Source organism: Vanacampus margaritifer, chromosome 1, assembly GCF_051991255.1.
Source record: "Vanacampus margaritifer isolate UIUO_Vmar chromosome 1, RoL_Vmar_1.0, whole genome shotgun sequence".
Taxonomy (NCBI): domain Eukaryota; kingdom Metazoa; phylum Chordata; class Actinopteri; order Syngnathiformes; family Syngnathidae; genus Vanacampus; species Vanacampus margaritifer.
In genome coordinates this window covers 63,789,416-63,802,943 of record NC_135432.1, presented here as the reverse complement: position 1 = coordinate 63,802,943, position 13,528 = coordinate 63,789,416, and the positions used below count along the sequence as shown (strand labels likewise).

General features: G+C 34.6%; 1 protein-coding gene across 5 annotated transcripts in view; it reads left to right on the top strand.

The window, feature by feature from the left end:
* Positions 1-13,528, top strand: part of pacs2 (phosphofurin acidic cluster sorting protein 2) — a 35,846-nt gene that overhangs the window by 20,575 nt on the left and 1,743 nt on the right. For 2 of the 5 annotated variants that reach the window (XM_077560110.1, XM_077560109.1), the window contains exons 10-25: positions 393-483; positions 558-617; positions 695-819; positions 1,336-1,468; positions 2,224-2,328; positions 2,409-2,515; positions 3,565-3,719; positions 3,948-4,058; positions 5,312-5,420; positions 6,731-6,763; positions 8,039-8,083; positions 9,790-9,832; positions 9,922-9,964; positions 10,675-10,810; positions 11,732-11,970; positions 12,138-12,251. In XM_077560110.1, the coding sequence (XP_077416236.1) occupies positions 393-483; positions 558-617; positions 695-819; positions 1,336-1,468; positions 2,224-2,328; positions 2,409-2,515; positions 3,565-3,719; positions 3,948-4,058; positions 5,312-5,420; positions 6,731-6,763; positions 8,039-8,083; positions 9,790-9,832; positions 9,922-9,964; positions 10,675-10,810; positions 11,732-11,970; positions 12,138-12,251 (1,649 nt within the window). The remainder of the gene's footprint in view (positions 1-392; positions 484-557; positions 618-694; positions 820-1,335; positions 1,469-2,223; positions 2,329-2,408; positions 2,516-3,564; positions 3,720-3,947; positions 4,059-5,311; positions 5,421-6,730; positions 6,764-8,038; positions 8,084-9,789; positions 9,833-9,921; positions 9,965-10,674; positions 10,811-11,731; positions 11,971-12,137; positions 12,252-13,528) is intronic. The other 3 variants (XM_077560112.1, XM_077560113.1, XM_077560114.1) reach the window with 3 other exon arrangements.

Sequence of the window (13,528 nt, the reverse complement as noted above, 5' to 3'; positions counted from 1 at the left end):
AAATAGTTCAAATGAATTTTTGACGTCAATAGCCGTCAATGGCAGTGAATTAGTTAAATGTGTATATATCGTTTTTGATTCAGAAAAAAAATTGACTCTAGCCCAAAAAAATGAGGAAGTGATATAAAAATATAAATAGAATGTGAATAGAATTTTTTTTTTATGTACAGAAAGGCAAATAAGTTATAAGTATGAGTAGATCAAATAAATGTACAATGTATTATTTTTTATTTTTATTTATTTTTTTACAATTTTTGTTTATTTACATCGTAACCTAAAATTTATATATATATATATATATATATATATATTTATTTATTTATTTCACCCATTTTAGCCATTGAAGATACTTGAAAAGGACTAAAAAAAAAGTTCTTCATGTGCTATTCCAGGCCCTATTTCGAGGGTCTGTCCCTGTCCAGCTCGCAGACGGAAATCGGAAGCATCCACAGCAGCCGTAGCCACCGCGAGCCCCCCAGCCCGGTCAGAACCTCAATATGTCAATTATCAATACCAGCGATTGGATTCGTATTCATACGTTTGTGCGCTTACGCCAGATCGAACCCGACAAAGACAAATGTGTAGGCGAGGACAATGTGTCTGACAACATCTCCCAGGTGAGTGTACACACACACGCACACGGACACACGGTGATGCCGGTCAATATTATGGAATCGCTTCCAATTTTTCTCAGGAGCATCCGGAGGCGGTGACGCCGACCACAGAGCTGGAGATGGACAACATGGACACCTTCTTGGACAGACTTCCCCCGAGTGGCAAGATGACCAAGACGGAGTCGCTCATCATTTCGTCCAACAGGTAAACAAACGGGACTGGAAAACATGGAACTGACTACACTAAGCATGGGCCGATATTAAATTCTATAATAACCTTAAATATCTTTTTTTGTGTGTGGGGGGGGGGGGGTGTTATGTTTTTTAAGAACCACTGATCGAGTCCAACCTGTGATAGACTCATTGCTTAACTCTTTGACTGCCAAAAATGTTAAATAACGTTTAGTAAAATCCTATGGAGGAGTGCCAAAGACGTTAAAAGACGTTTTTTTCAAAACAGAGGTGAAACTAACCATTTTCTATTGTTGATTACTGAAAAACGGAATAAGGTAGAAACAAACTTTTTTTTCTGATGAAAGATGAGAGTCCAATCTTTCATTTGATAGTATGTGTGTTTCCATAGTCCAAACACATAATTTTCCGTGGACCTTGAAAGATCAGTCAAAATGCTTAAATCGGCTGGCACCCACGGCATCCCTTTTCTGAAAACGTCTGGCAGTCAAAGAGTTAAACTAAATTCACAACACTTGACTTTCCCCAGGCAGGAGCCCAAAATGGCGGGCAGGCGAGGTCGCAGCACGTCGCTGAAGGAACGCCAGCCCAGCAGGCCTCAGAACGAGCGGGCCAACAGTTTGGACAACGAGCGAGCGCTGGACACTCGCAGCCACCTACAAGTTAGTGGACACTTAAACAAGTTTTTTTTTTTTTTCTGGCTCAAACTGATCTCAAAGGCAAGTTTATTTATTTCATACACAAGGCAACTCAATGTACTATTTACTAAAAGAACATACTTTGACCATGTTAAAACATTAGAAAACATTTTACGTAAAACATAAAAAATTAAATAATAATACTAATAATAAAAATAATAAAAAAAAAACATGATTTAAAACTGTTGAACTCATTTCCTCCCCAAAACGTATAAATACATTCTATTTTAAATGTTTTAAGTGTCCCAAAAGACGTATTTATACGTTTTTATGTTGTTGTCGTTTTATGCTAGAGCATACAGAAGGCTTTGATGCAGCCTCTCAACAGGAGAGAACGGTTGAAGAAATGGTAGCTATCACAGAAACGGCCAGCAGGTGGCAGCAGAGCAAAAGAGATCAACCAGGGCCATGTTGAAAAAAAGCTCAATTACTCACAATTTTAAATAGATTTGTGCATAATGATGAAACTTAGCTATATTCTAATGCTAATACTTTTTTTTTCCTGATGAAAGAAGAGACTCTAATCTTTCTTTTGGTAGGTTCCATGTTTTTATAGCAATCAAACACAATATTCTCTGGGCCTTGCAAAATCCGTCAAAATCCAGGAAAACAGCCGGGAGTGAAGGGGATTGCTTCTGTGAAAATGGCTGCGAGTGAATGAGCTAAAAAAAAAGTCCCTGCTAAATGATCCAAAATCCTCCAAATCCATTTATGTGCAGATCCCAAGGAAGACGGTGTACGATCAGCTCAACCACATCCTGGCATCTGACAACCAGCTTCCCGACAGCATCATCCTCATCAACACGTCCGATTGGCAGGGACAGGTGAGACGGCCTCCCAAATCTTTTTGGGACGCTTTTTCTTGAGCTCCCGTTTCAAGCGCACGTTCTGCTCTACCTTTCAGTACCTGTCGGACGTGCTCCAGAACCACAACCTGCCCGTGGTGTGCACCTGCACCACAGCGGACATCCAGGCGGCATTCAACACTATCGTGTCCCGCATACAGAGATTGTGAGGCTTTCTTTTGCACAACTTCCATGCACAACCCCCCCCCCCCCCCCCCCGTTCCCTTTTCACTTGTTGCTAGGCAGGATTCATTGGGCTTTATCACGAGTTTCTTTTGTTCATTCAGATTTGATGTCATTTCATAAAACTTACTTTATTTTATGTGCATTTTTAAAATTTTTTATTTGATTCTTTTAATTTTAATTTAATTTTATTTTAGTTTTAAATTAATATAATTTAAACAATAAATAATATATAGGTAATTTAAACTAAAAACATTCAATTGTCACACTGTGTTTTCTTTTCTTTTATTTTTTTTGTAGTGCTGTTTGGATATAATGTAATTCAATTTAAATAATTATTTTATTTTAGACGATTTAATTTAATTAGGCTCAAATTTTTGGTTTAATTCAGTTTAATTTGATTTCACTTAATTTCATATTAACTCATTCACTGCCATTGACGGTTATAGACGTCAAAAATTAATTTGAACTATTTCTAGTTTAACATTTTTTTCCCACTTTTGTTAACAAAAGTATAAAAACTTGGATTTTTTTTGCATTAGAACAGATATAAAATTTGTAATTAATCGTGAGTTAACTAGTGAAGTCATGCGATTAATTACGTTTAAAAATTGTTATCTCCCAACGCCCCTAATTTTTAATAATTTTTTCTTTAAAAAAAAACATTATTTTTTTTTTTTAAAGAAAAGGTTATTAAAAATTAGGTGATTAAAATTTGTAATCGTAATTAATCGCATGACTTCACTAGTTAACTCACGATTAATCACAAATTTTATATCTGTTCCTAATGTACAAAAAAAATCTTGTTAACAAAAATGGAAAAAAAAATGTTAAACTACAAAAATTTTGAAATAAATTTTTGACGTCTATAGCTGTAAATGGCAGTGAATGAGTTAAGTAATGTCTTTTCAATCATTTTCCTCCTTTGGCTTGTTGCTAGGCAAAATATGTAGGGGTTAAATCACTGCTCTGTATTAAATACAAAATACTAATAATGTTTGTTTAAAAATATTTTTGTTTGTGTGCACACAGCTGCAACTGCAACTCACAGACGCCCATCCCCATCAAGATCGCGGTGGCCGGTGCGCAACACTACCTCAGCGCCGTGCTCCGCCTCTTTGTGGACCACCTGACCCACAAGACCCCCGACTGGCTGGGATACATGCGCTTCCTCATCATCCCGCTGGGTACTGGTGCAGCATCCCTAGTCAAACTAAACATAAACACAAAGAAAATGACCTTAGGATTGCCTTAGTCTAGTCTGCGTAGCTTAATGCTAACCAACAATGCAAAAACGCCATTGACGTGCTAACGGCTAGCATTGCTCGTCGCGGTTTTAGAAGCAACGGATGTTTGAACACTAACTTTGCGGTAACACATATTTAATATGAAACGCTGTGTGTGGTTGTGTCCAGGTGCGCACCCTGTGTCCAAGTATCTTGGCACCGTGGACTACAGATACAACGCTTTGTTCCAGGACGCCGCCTGGAAGGACCTCTTTCACAAGCCCGAGGCTCCTGTCATTGGTAAGGGGATCTCCATTCCGATGTTTGGATTCCTAAAGACGCCATTGGATTGTGTATGGAACAAAAGTCGGCCTTTCAAAGAACTGTTTGCAGGGTGTCCTAGAAAATACATAATGACACTTTTATTTTATTCATAGCAATTGGGGCCACCCTGAAAAAAAGTGTGTGTGTGTGAGGGGGGGTCCTAATATTACCATTACAGGCGTAATGTCATGGTGTTATGAAAAAAAGAGTAAGTGAAAAATAAATATTATGTATTATTATTATTATTATTTTTACATTTTCCAGCATTATTATTTTGTTGTCTTAAAGTCAAAGAATAATTTACTAATTTGATTTTAGGGTAGAAAAAAACAAAAAAAAACAACCAAAGAATAACAGTCCAGATAATGTAAAAAAAAATTAAAAAAATTAAAAAAAATAAAAAAAAGAAGAAGAAGAAGAAAATCATTATGTTATAATATAAAAAAAAAAAACAAAAAAAACAACCAAAGAATAACAGTCCAGATAATGTAAAAAAAATAAAAATAAATTAAAAAAAAGAAGAAGAAGAAGAAAATCATTATGTTATAATATAATAATGTTTTAATTTGATTTTGGGGGAAAAAAACAAAATTGCAATGTTTTAAGAGTAAAGTTGCCATTTTTATGAGAAAAACAGTCCAAATATACTAATATACTAGTAAATGAATAAAAAAAAAGTGTCAAAAAGTTAAAAAAACAACATTATTTTATTATATTAAATTATATATGTATAGAATATAGAATTATATTAAATTATATATATATATATATATATATAATATAATATAATATTGCCCCATAAGACAATAAAGTAAAATTTTTACAGTAAACTTTTTTTTTTTTTTACAAGATAAATAAAATCATTATGTGAGAAAAAAAAAGTCTTAAATATACCTGGGGGCAAATTTTTATTATTATAAATAAAATCGCAATATTATGACTTGTAACATCATGAGAATAAAATTGTAATTTTATAAGAAAAATGTATGATTATAACAAGGAAGTCCAAAAATGTATGGTGAAAAAACCCAGTATTATTATAAGAAGTCGTATCCCGAGGAAAAAAATCACAATATAATGCGAGAAAAAAATAATCATTTTAAAATAAAAAATAATGCTGCATTGGGCTACGCCACTCTACGGACGATCAAATTGAGGTCACGGTGCATTTTAGCTTCCTCTGAACGTTGTTGTGAGTCGTGCACTGCGTGTGTACCTGACGTGTGCAGCCCAGGAGAGTCCGGACGTGGTTTCCAGGGTGACGCAGTACATGCTGGGCGCCAACGGAGCGCATCAGCTTCCCATCGCCGAGGCCATGCTCACGTACAAACAAAAGAGGTACTTCTCTGAATGCATATAGAAGTGACTTACAGACGTCACTTTTTTTTTCTTTTTTTTTTTTGATGAAAATATTTTACAAAATCTTTTCATGGGACAAGTCCCCTCAAAATAACTGTGTTTGAATGGAGCTAACAAATGCTTCTAATGCACAACTGTGCAAACTGTGCCAGTCGACTTGTTTTTAACTCATTCACTGCCATTGACGGCAATAAACGTCAAAAATTTATTTGAACTATTTCTATTAGTTTAACATTTTTTCCCCACTTTTGTTAACAAGAGTATGAAAACCTAAAAAAAATTTAAAAAAAAATTTGAAAAAGGAAAAGATTATTAAAAATTAGGGGTGTCAGGCGATTACAATTTTTAATTGTAATTAATCACATGACTTCAATAGTTAACTCAACTTAATTTTATAATGTACAATATTTTTTTCTAGGTTTTCATACTCCTGTTAACAAAACTGGACAAAAATGTTAAACTAATAGAAATAGTCCAAATGAATTTTTGACGTCTATAGCCGTCAATGGCAGTGAATGAGTTAAACGTACCCACAATATTAGGTACGCCTGCACAATCTATTTTTAATTGTAATTAATCACATGACTTCAATAGTTAACTCAACTTAATTTTATAATGTACAATATTTTTTTCTAGGTTTTCATACTCCTGTTAACAAAACTGGACAAAAATGTTCAACTAATAGAAATAGTTCAAATTAATTTTTGACGTCTATAGCCGTCAATGGCAGTGAATGAGTTAAACGTACCCACAATATTAGGTACGCCTGCACAATCTAATTAGAACCAATTACAAGGTCAAATTTCCATTTATAATCTGGGTTTTTAAACACTTTTTGGTCAAGAGACCATTTAGTAAGTTGGGCTGGGCAATTAATTGAAATGTAATTGTGATTTTGATTTTGGCGTCATAAACAATGTCATCGAAGAAAACAACGTTTAGCAGCAGTTCGTGGTTGTCCAGTTTGAGAACCACCCGACTCAGAAGTTGACCGTAGACCTCCGCCAAGGCAAGTTTTGGACATGTGATATCATAGCTGTTTCTGATAGGTTGGTCATTTTCATTTAGCCACATTTATCGTATAAAAGCATGAAAGCTTGTGCTGGTGTACCTAATAAATAGTCCGGTTTATTCTTAAAAGAAAAAGAAAAAATAGAGTTATTGATGACTGCAGTTGTTTTTGTGTGTGTGTGTGTGTGTGTGTCTTTCCATCCTTGCGTGTGTGTTTGCAAATAACATACTTGTGCTTTGTGTTGTCCATTTTTTTTCTTTTGTGTCCTTTTTTTAAGGAAAAAGAGCTTTCATTTTGATTTTTCCGTCAGGTATTGTGCTCCATTTTCAGTTGCTCCCTCAGACCGCCTTTGTCAGTCATGTTCCCCCAAAACTGAATGTGTGTGTGCGTGCGTGCATGCGTGTGTGTGTGTGTGTGTGTGTGTTGCCATTTTCCGCTATACAGTATGTGAATGAAGCCATGAATGAAGGTGAAAATCTTATGTAAAAAAAAAATATTTCTGGGAGAAAAAGTCATAAAAAATGACAAGGAATCCATATAATCATGTAATATTACAAGAAAAAGTCATAATATTTTGAGAAAAACGTTTTTGGAGAAAAAAATCGGAGGGGAATTTTTTTTTTTTTTCTCTTCTTTTAATTTTCTTTTTTTTTTTTTCGGAAAAATTTGTCTTTACTCTCACAAATTTAACTTTTATTCTTACACTTTTATAACAATCTCCCGTAATATCACAATTAGCCTTTTATAATCATATAAGATAAAGATAATAATAATAAAAAAATAATAAAAGAAGTAGGGAAACTGGGAAAAAAGTAATATTACAAGAAAAAAAAGTAATTATAGAAACTAAATTGTAATGAGGGATTTTTTTTTTTTTTTATGGTGAGAAAGTCCATAAAAAATATGAGAAACAAGTTCTATTATATATTTTGTTATTATGGTATAATTAATTATATATGAAAAAAAGAGTTTTTAGAAGAAAAGAAATGTACCATAGTGTTGTGATAGGATATTATTACATTTTGAGAAAAAAAAAGTTGTAATATTAGGGGAATACAATTTTTACTTTTGGAAAAAAGTCATGAAATTAGGCAGAAAAAAAAAATAAGAGAATCATCTTGTAATATTAAGGAGATAAAGTCATAACATTGTGGAAATACAGGTTAATTTATGAGAATGACAATATAAGAGATATGAGGATTTTTTTTTAATATCAAGATATTAAAATATGATGAAAAAGTCATTAAATTCCAAAAGTCACTTGTAATGTATGGCAGTAAAATGCAAATATGAGGAATAAGGCCCAATATTTTTTTTTTCAGAGTTCAAAATATTGCAAGACCTTCATAATAATATTATATATTTAGAACGTGACGACTTTTAATGACAAACTAAATTGTTAACCCGTCATAATCCTCCCCCCTCCCCCATCTGAATTCCAAACCTTCCATTTTGCATGTGCATCTTTTACCAATGGACCACATCAGCGTGCATCTTGTTGCTAGGCAACTGTGGGCTGTACATTCAGCTTGTGTTCTTCTCCTTCTGTAACCCCCCCCCGTTCCCTTTTCCTACTCTTGTGTAGCCTGTCAGTTTCTTCTCTGGGGGGGCGATGGCAGGTGTCCTCAAGGCAAGAGCAAAAACCTCTCACCCTCATCCTTTCCCTTTTAGACGCCGCGTGACGGCTATTTTTACGCTCGCCGGCCGGCCGGGAAAAATAGCGCATAGCGTGATAGCAGTAGATGTGATAGAAGAAGTAAAGTAGAGAGGTTCTTGCTTTTATTTTTTATTTAGGTTCATTTCCGTCTCGTGTTTGCTGCATGCGTTGCTTGGAGGAGGTCACGTGATTCCGCATTGATTGGCGGCCAATCGGCATCGAGCGAAGCATGTGAAATTTCGGGGTCATAATATTAGAAACACAAGATTCAATACAAGAGCAGAATGAAATCCACAGGAAATAATTGAAAAGGGCTTTAAGTAGCACCGTTGCTTTTTAATGGCATTTCATTTTTCACATTTGGGCTAACTCCGTTTTTGTCAATTTGCAGGAGAGTGATTTTAAGTCCCTGAAAAGTGCAACTAAATATTAAGGCCTGAATGACATGGATTATTTCAATTTTTTTATCAAATCAAATTTTTTTTTAAAAAAATCTGAAAACTGATTTGTAGGACAATTATACTGGTTTTGAATTTTTTTTTTCTTCTAGCACATCAGATTTTTGAACCATAAAAGCGTATGCAATATGGATTTTTCCATGCGTTGTAATTTATAACGTTTCACAAAGAAATTCCCGTAATTCATAAATATATTACAAATAGGGCTGTCAGGCGATTAAAATCTTTTAATTGCAACTCATGATTAATCACAAATTTTACATCTGTTCTAAATGTACAATAAAAAAAAATTTCCATAAGTTTTCATACTCTTGTTAACGTAAAAGTGGGGGGAAATTTTTTTAACTAATATGGCTGCATCTTTTAGTCATTAATAAATTTCATACAAATTCATAAAATTGAATTAAAATTAAAAAGCTGTACTTACTGTAAAAAATGAGTGTGATATTTATTTGTGTTGAGGTCATTTTTCTGCCACTAGATGGCATCATTGCATTTGTAAGACGGTGACAGCTTAGTGCATTTTTTCTTTTCATATTAAGAGCTATCTAATCTTTAACATGAAGTAACATGTGAAATTCTGTCGATTTTTTTAAATTGTCAAATACAATTTGACACCAGTCCCCACAAATGTTTGCATTATTATGACTGCAAAATTTTGACGTGAACGTGCCTGCCGCGTTGCGACGGGAATTCCCCCTGTACAGACTTTACACATCGCGCGTTTAAAAAAAATTGTGGCGTCAAAGGAACTTAAAATTAAATCAAAATTAACGCACTCATTTTGACAGCCCTATTTACTATATTTCGTATTATTGTGTTATTATTATGGAAACCTGATGTGGTAGAGAGAGAAAAATCTAGGGCAGATTTGAAAAAAATCAGTTTTACTAGTAAAAATTGTTTAGTAAAAAAGTGTTGTTTTTTTTTGTTTTGTTTTTATATAATGACTAGAATATTTTTATTTTTTTTATTTTTTCAGAAGCCCTAATATTTGGTAACAGTATTTGGTATGTCATTCGACGGCGTACTGTAGTTGTACCTAATGTTATGACCCGGATGTAAAATTGACGTTACTAACCTTAGATGGCATTTTTTTTTCCCCTCTCGCCTTTGCTTTTAGTGATTCTTTCTTGTAGTAGATTAAAATCTTTTTATTTTATTTAAAAAAAAAAAAAAAAAGGGTCATTATGTGCTTTAATTCTTATTCTCTCACTGCAGCCCCGATGAGGACTCGTGTCAGAAATTCATCCCGTTTGTTGGCGTGAGTAACGTCTGGTCAACGTGTAGCGTTGTTAATGTGTCTGTTCGGGTGTTGAGTTGGCCTTTCTGTGTCATCTTTCAATCTTACAGATGGTTAACGTGGGAATAGTGGAGCAAACGTCAGCAGCTGCAGGCAAGATTTTTTTGTTTTTTAACTCGTTCACTGCCATTGACAGCTATAGACGTTAAAAATTCATTTGAACTATTTTTAATAATGTAACATTTTTTTCCCATTTTTTTTTAACAAGAGTATGAAAACGTATATATTTTTTTGGTACATTTAGAACAGATATACAATTTGTGATTAATCGTGAGTTAACTAGTGAAGTCATGCGATTAATTACGATTACAAATTAAAAATAAAGAAAACTTACATTTTTAATAATGTTTTTTTTTAAAGAAAAAATTATTAAAAATTAGGGGCGTCGGGCGATTACAATTTTTAAACGTAATTAATCGCATGACTTCACTAGTTAACTCACGATTAATCGCAATTTTTTTGTCTGTTCTAATACAAAAAAAAAAAAGGTTTTTATACTTTTTGTTAACAAAAGTGGGGAAAATTTGTTAAACTAGAAATAGTTCAAATGAATTTTTGACGTCTATAGCCGTCAATGGCAGCGAATGAGTTAATAAGATTCCCATGAAATTGAAGTGATAAAGCCAAACATTTGTTTGCATTTCTGTTGAAATTAGAATTATGACTTAATGACTTATTTTAGCGTGACTGGAACGTGATGGTGGTCGTTTTGAGAGGTGAAATGTCAAAAGTGGGGCAAAAGTATTAATGAATGACTTTCACGAATGAAGTCTGGCGTTTGTTTTCCTCCCCTGACCCTGAAGGCGACTCTGACGACGCGGCGCCCGCCGGCTCGTCGCTCGCGCTCGCCCCGCCGCCTCTGGTGTCGCCGGCGCTCAAAGAGGCGTCGCCCACACCGCCCTCCTCGCCGTCCGTCAACACGAGTTTTTGCGTGTACGGGTGAGTGTGTGCGTGTAGCGGTGTAGCGCCGATGTGCTGGAATGTTTGGAGTGCAATATGACGTGCGCTTAACACATACGCTTTTAGTTCTTTTTACTATTAGCACCTGATCTTATTATTATTCTTTATCACTATTAAATTTTATTTGATTTAAATGACACCTTGTTTGCCCCTTTGGCTTTTATTTTAAGAACATTTTCCTTGATTTAAAAAAGCACTTTATTTTTATTTTTGGACTCATTTGCTCCCAAAAAACGTATAAATATGTTCTATTTTAAATATCACCATGCTCCCAAAGACATATTTATACGTTTTTTTTTTTAATGCTAGAGCATACAGAAGTCTTTGATGCAGCCTCTGACCTGAAGAGGTCGCTTAAAACAATAGTAGATATTAAAAAAAACGGCCAGCAGGTGGCAGCAGAGTATAAGAGATCAACCAGGGCCAAGTTGCAGTTTTGTGAATAATGATGAAACTTAGCTATATTCTACAGCTAATTGCTGCAAAACGGAAACAGATAGAAATATACTTTGTTTTCCTGATGAAAGAAGAGACTCTACTTGTATTATTTATTTATTTATTCATTTTTACTGAGACTTTATTTCCGCCATTTGATTGTAGCTATTTTAGTTTAAGGGTACATTATTTGTCCCTCCCAATTTTTGTCTTTTATTTTATTTTTTTATTTCAACGACACAGTAAATGCTTCATGTTATTTTGAGGAGATTGCCAAATTTTATGTCAAGGGTATGTTATTTGCCCCATTTAAATGTGATGTTACTCTGTTGAAAGGGTACTTTATTTGCTACATTTTATTTAATCACAACCATTTCCCCCATACTCGTACCCGATTTTACAACCAACGATTATAACCAAGCTTGTCGTGTATGCGATGATGTCACGTGTGCTCATCTCACCCAGTTCCGGGGGTCAGACGGAGCTGATGGGCCTTCAGGTGGACTATTGGGTGGCCGACAGGAAGAAGGACGTGGAGAAACGAGACTCCTCCTCCTCCTCCTCCTCCTCCTCCGCTGCCAAGAACACGCTCAAGTGCAATTTCCGCTCGCTGCAGGTCAGCCGGCTGCCAGCGGGGGGCGCCGAGCCCGGCACCCTGCCTACCATGTCCATGACGGTGGTGACCAAGGAGAAGAACAAGAAGGGTGAGTCCGGCATAAGCAAACAAGTCAAGTAGAAAGACAAAATGTCACATTTGATGTTCAGTCAAGAGCAAAGGCAAAAAGTCCAAAAGAACACGAGGAAAATGTACAATCGTCATTGGTCACGGTCGATGAAAATGTTAAGTGAACGGCTTGTTGCGTTGTTGCAGTGATGTTCCTGCCAAAGAAGAGCAAAGACAAGGAGGTGGAGTCTAAGAGTCAGGTGATCGAGGGCATCAGTCGCCTCATCTGCACCGCCAAGCACCAGCACAACATGTTGACGGGTAACAGTCGCGCTCGCTCACATCATATCAATCAGTCGTACCCGTCAGAGACAGAGACCGACGTTTTAGACGGTTTTGTCGCAATGTTACTCAAATGACTCCACTTATTAGCTCTCATTTTATTTTAAGGTTACGTAATTTGTCCCATGTCAATATAATTACATACATTTTAAGGCGCTTTGATTTTTTTTTTTAATTTGTATTTTTTATATATTAACTCATTTGCTCCCAAAAACGTATAAATACGTTTTTTTTAAATATTACCAGTGTTCCAAAAATGGATCTATACGTTTTTTAAAAAAAAAATAAAAAAATTTTAATGCGAGAGCATACAGAAGGCATTGATGCAGCCTCTCAACTGTAAAGAACGCTTGAAGCAATGGTAGTTATTACAAAAACGGCCAGCAGGTGGCAGCAGATTATAAGAGATAGACCAGGGCCATGTTGCAAAAAGCTGTTTTCCCCACAGTTCTAAACAGATTTGTGAATGATGATGAAACTTAGCTATATTTTAATGCTAATTGCTGCAAAACAGAAACAGATAGAAATATTATATTTTTCCTGATGAAAGAAGAGACTCTAATCTTTCTTTTGGTAGGTTCCATGTTTTTCTAGCAATAGAACACAATATTCTGTGGGCCTTGCAAAATCAGTCAAAATCCAGTAAAACATCCGGGAGCGAAGGGGGTTGCTTCAGTGTAAAATGGCTGCGAGTGAATGAGTTAAATTCAAATGTGCTTGATAGTTTTATTTCATGGTACTTATTATTATATTGAATTTAAAGGCTACCAATTACACATTTACAATATAGTATACTTTAAATGTTGGCATTACATTATTTTATTCATTTTATTTAAATTTACTTAATCCGCCCCATTTTGTTTTATTGCGTTGACTAAACACGACACAATTGTTATATAATTTTAATGTCGCTGAAAGGCTAATGCTTTCTACTGTATATTATTTAACTTAATGTTATGTTTGTTTTGTGTGTTTTTTTATTTCAAGGTACTTTGTTAGTTGCATGATTTTATTTCACTTTCAGGGTGCTTTATTTGTCCCTAGTTATATTGTTGTTGTTTTAATTTTAAGTTAATTTAGGTGTATTAGAGCTTTAAAGCATACTTTAATTCTCGTTTTATTTAATTCTATTTGAAAGGTACTTTATTTAACATTATTTATTTTGGTTTATTTATCTATTTTTTAATTAAAGGGTACTTTATCTGGCCTGTTTTTATTTTATTTCTACATATTCCAAAGTTGACTTAATTTAGTCA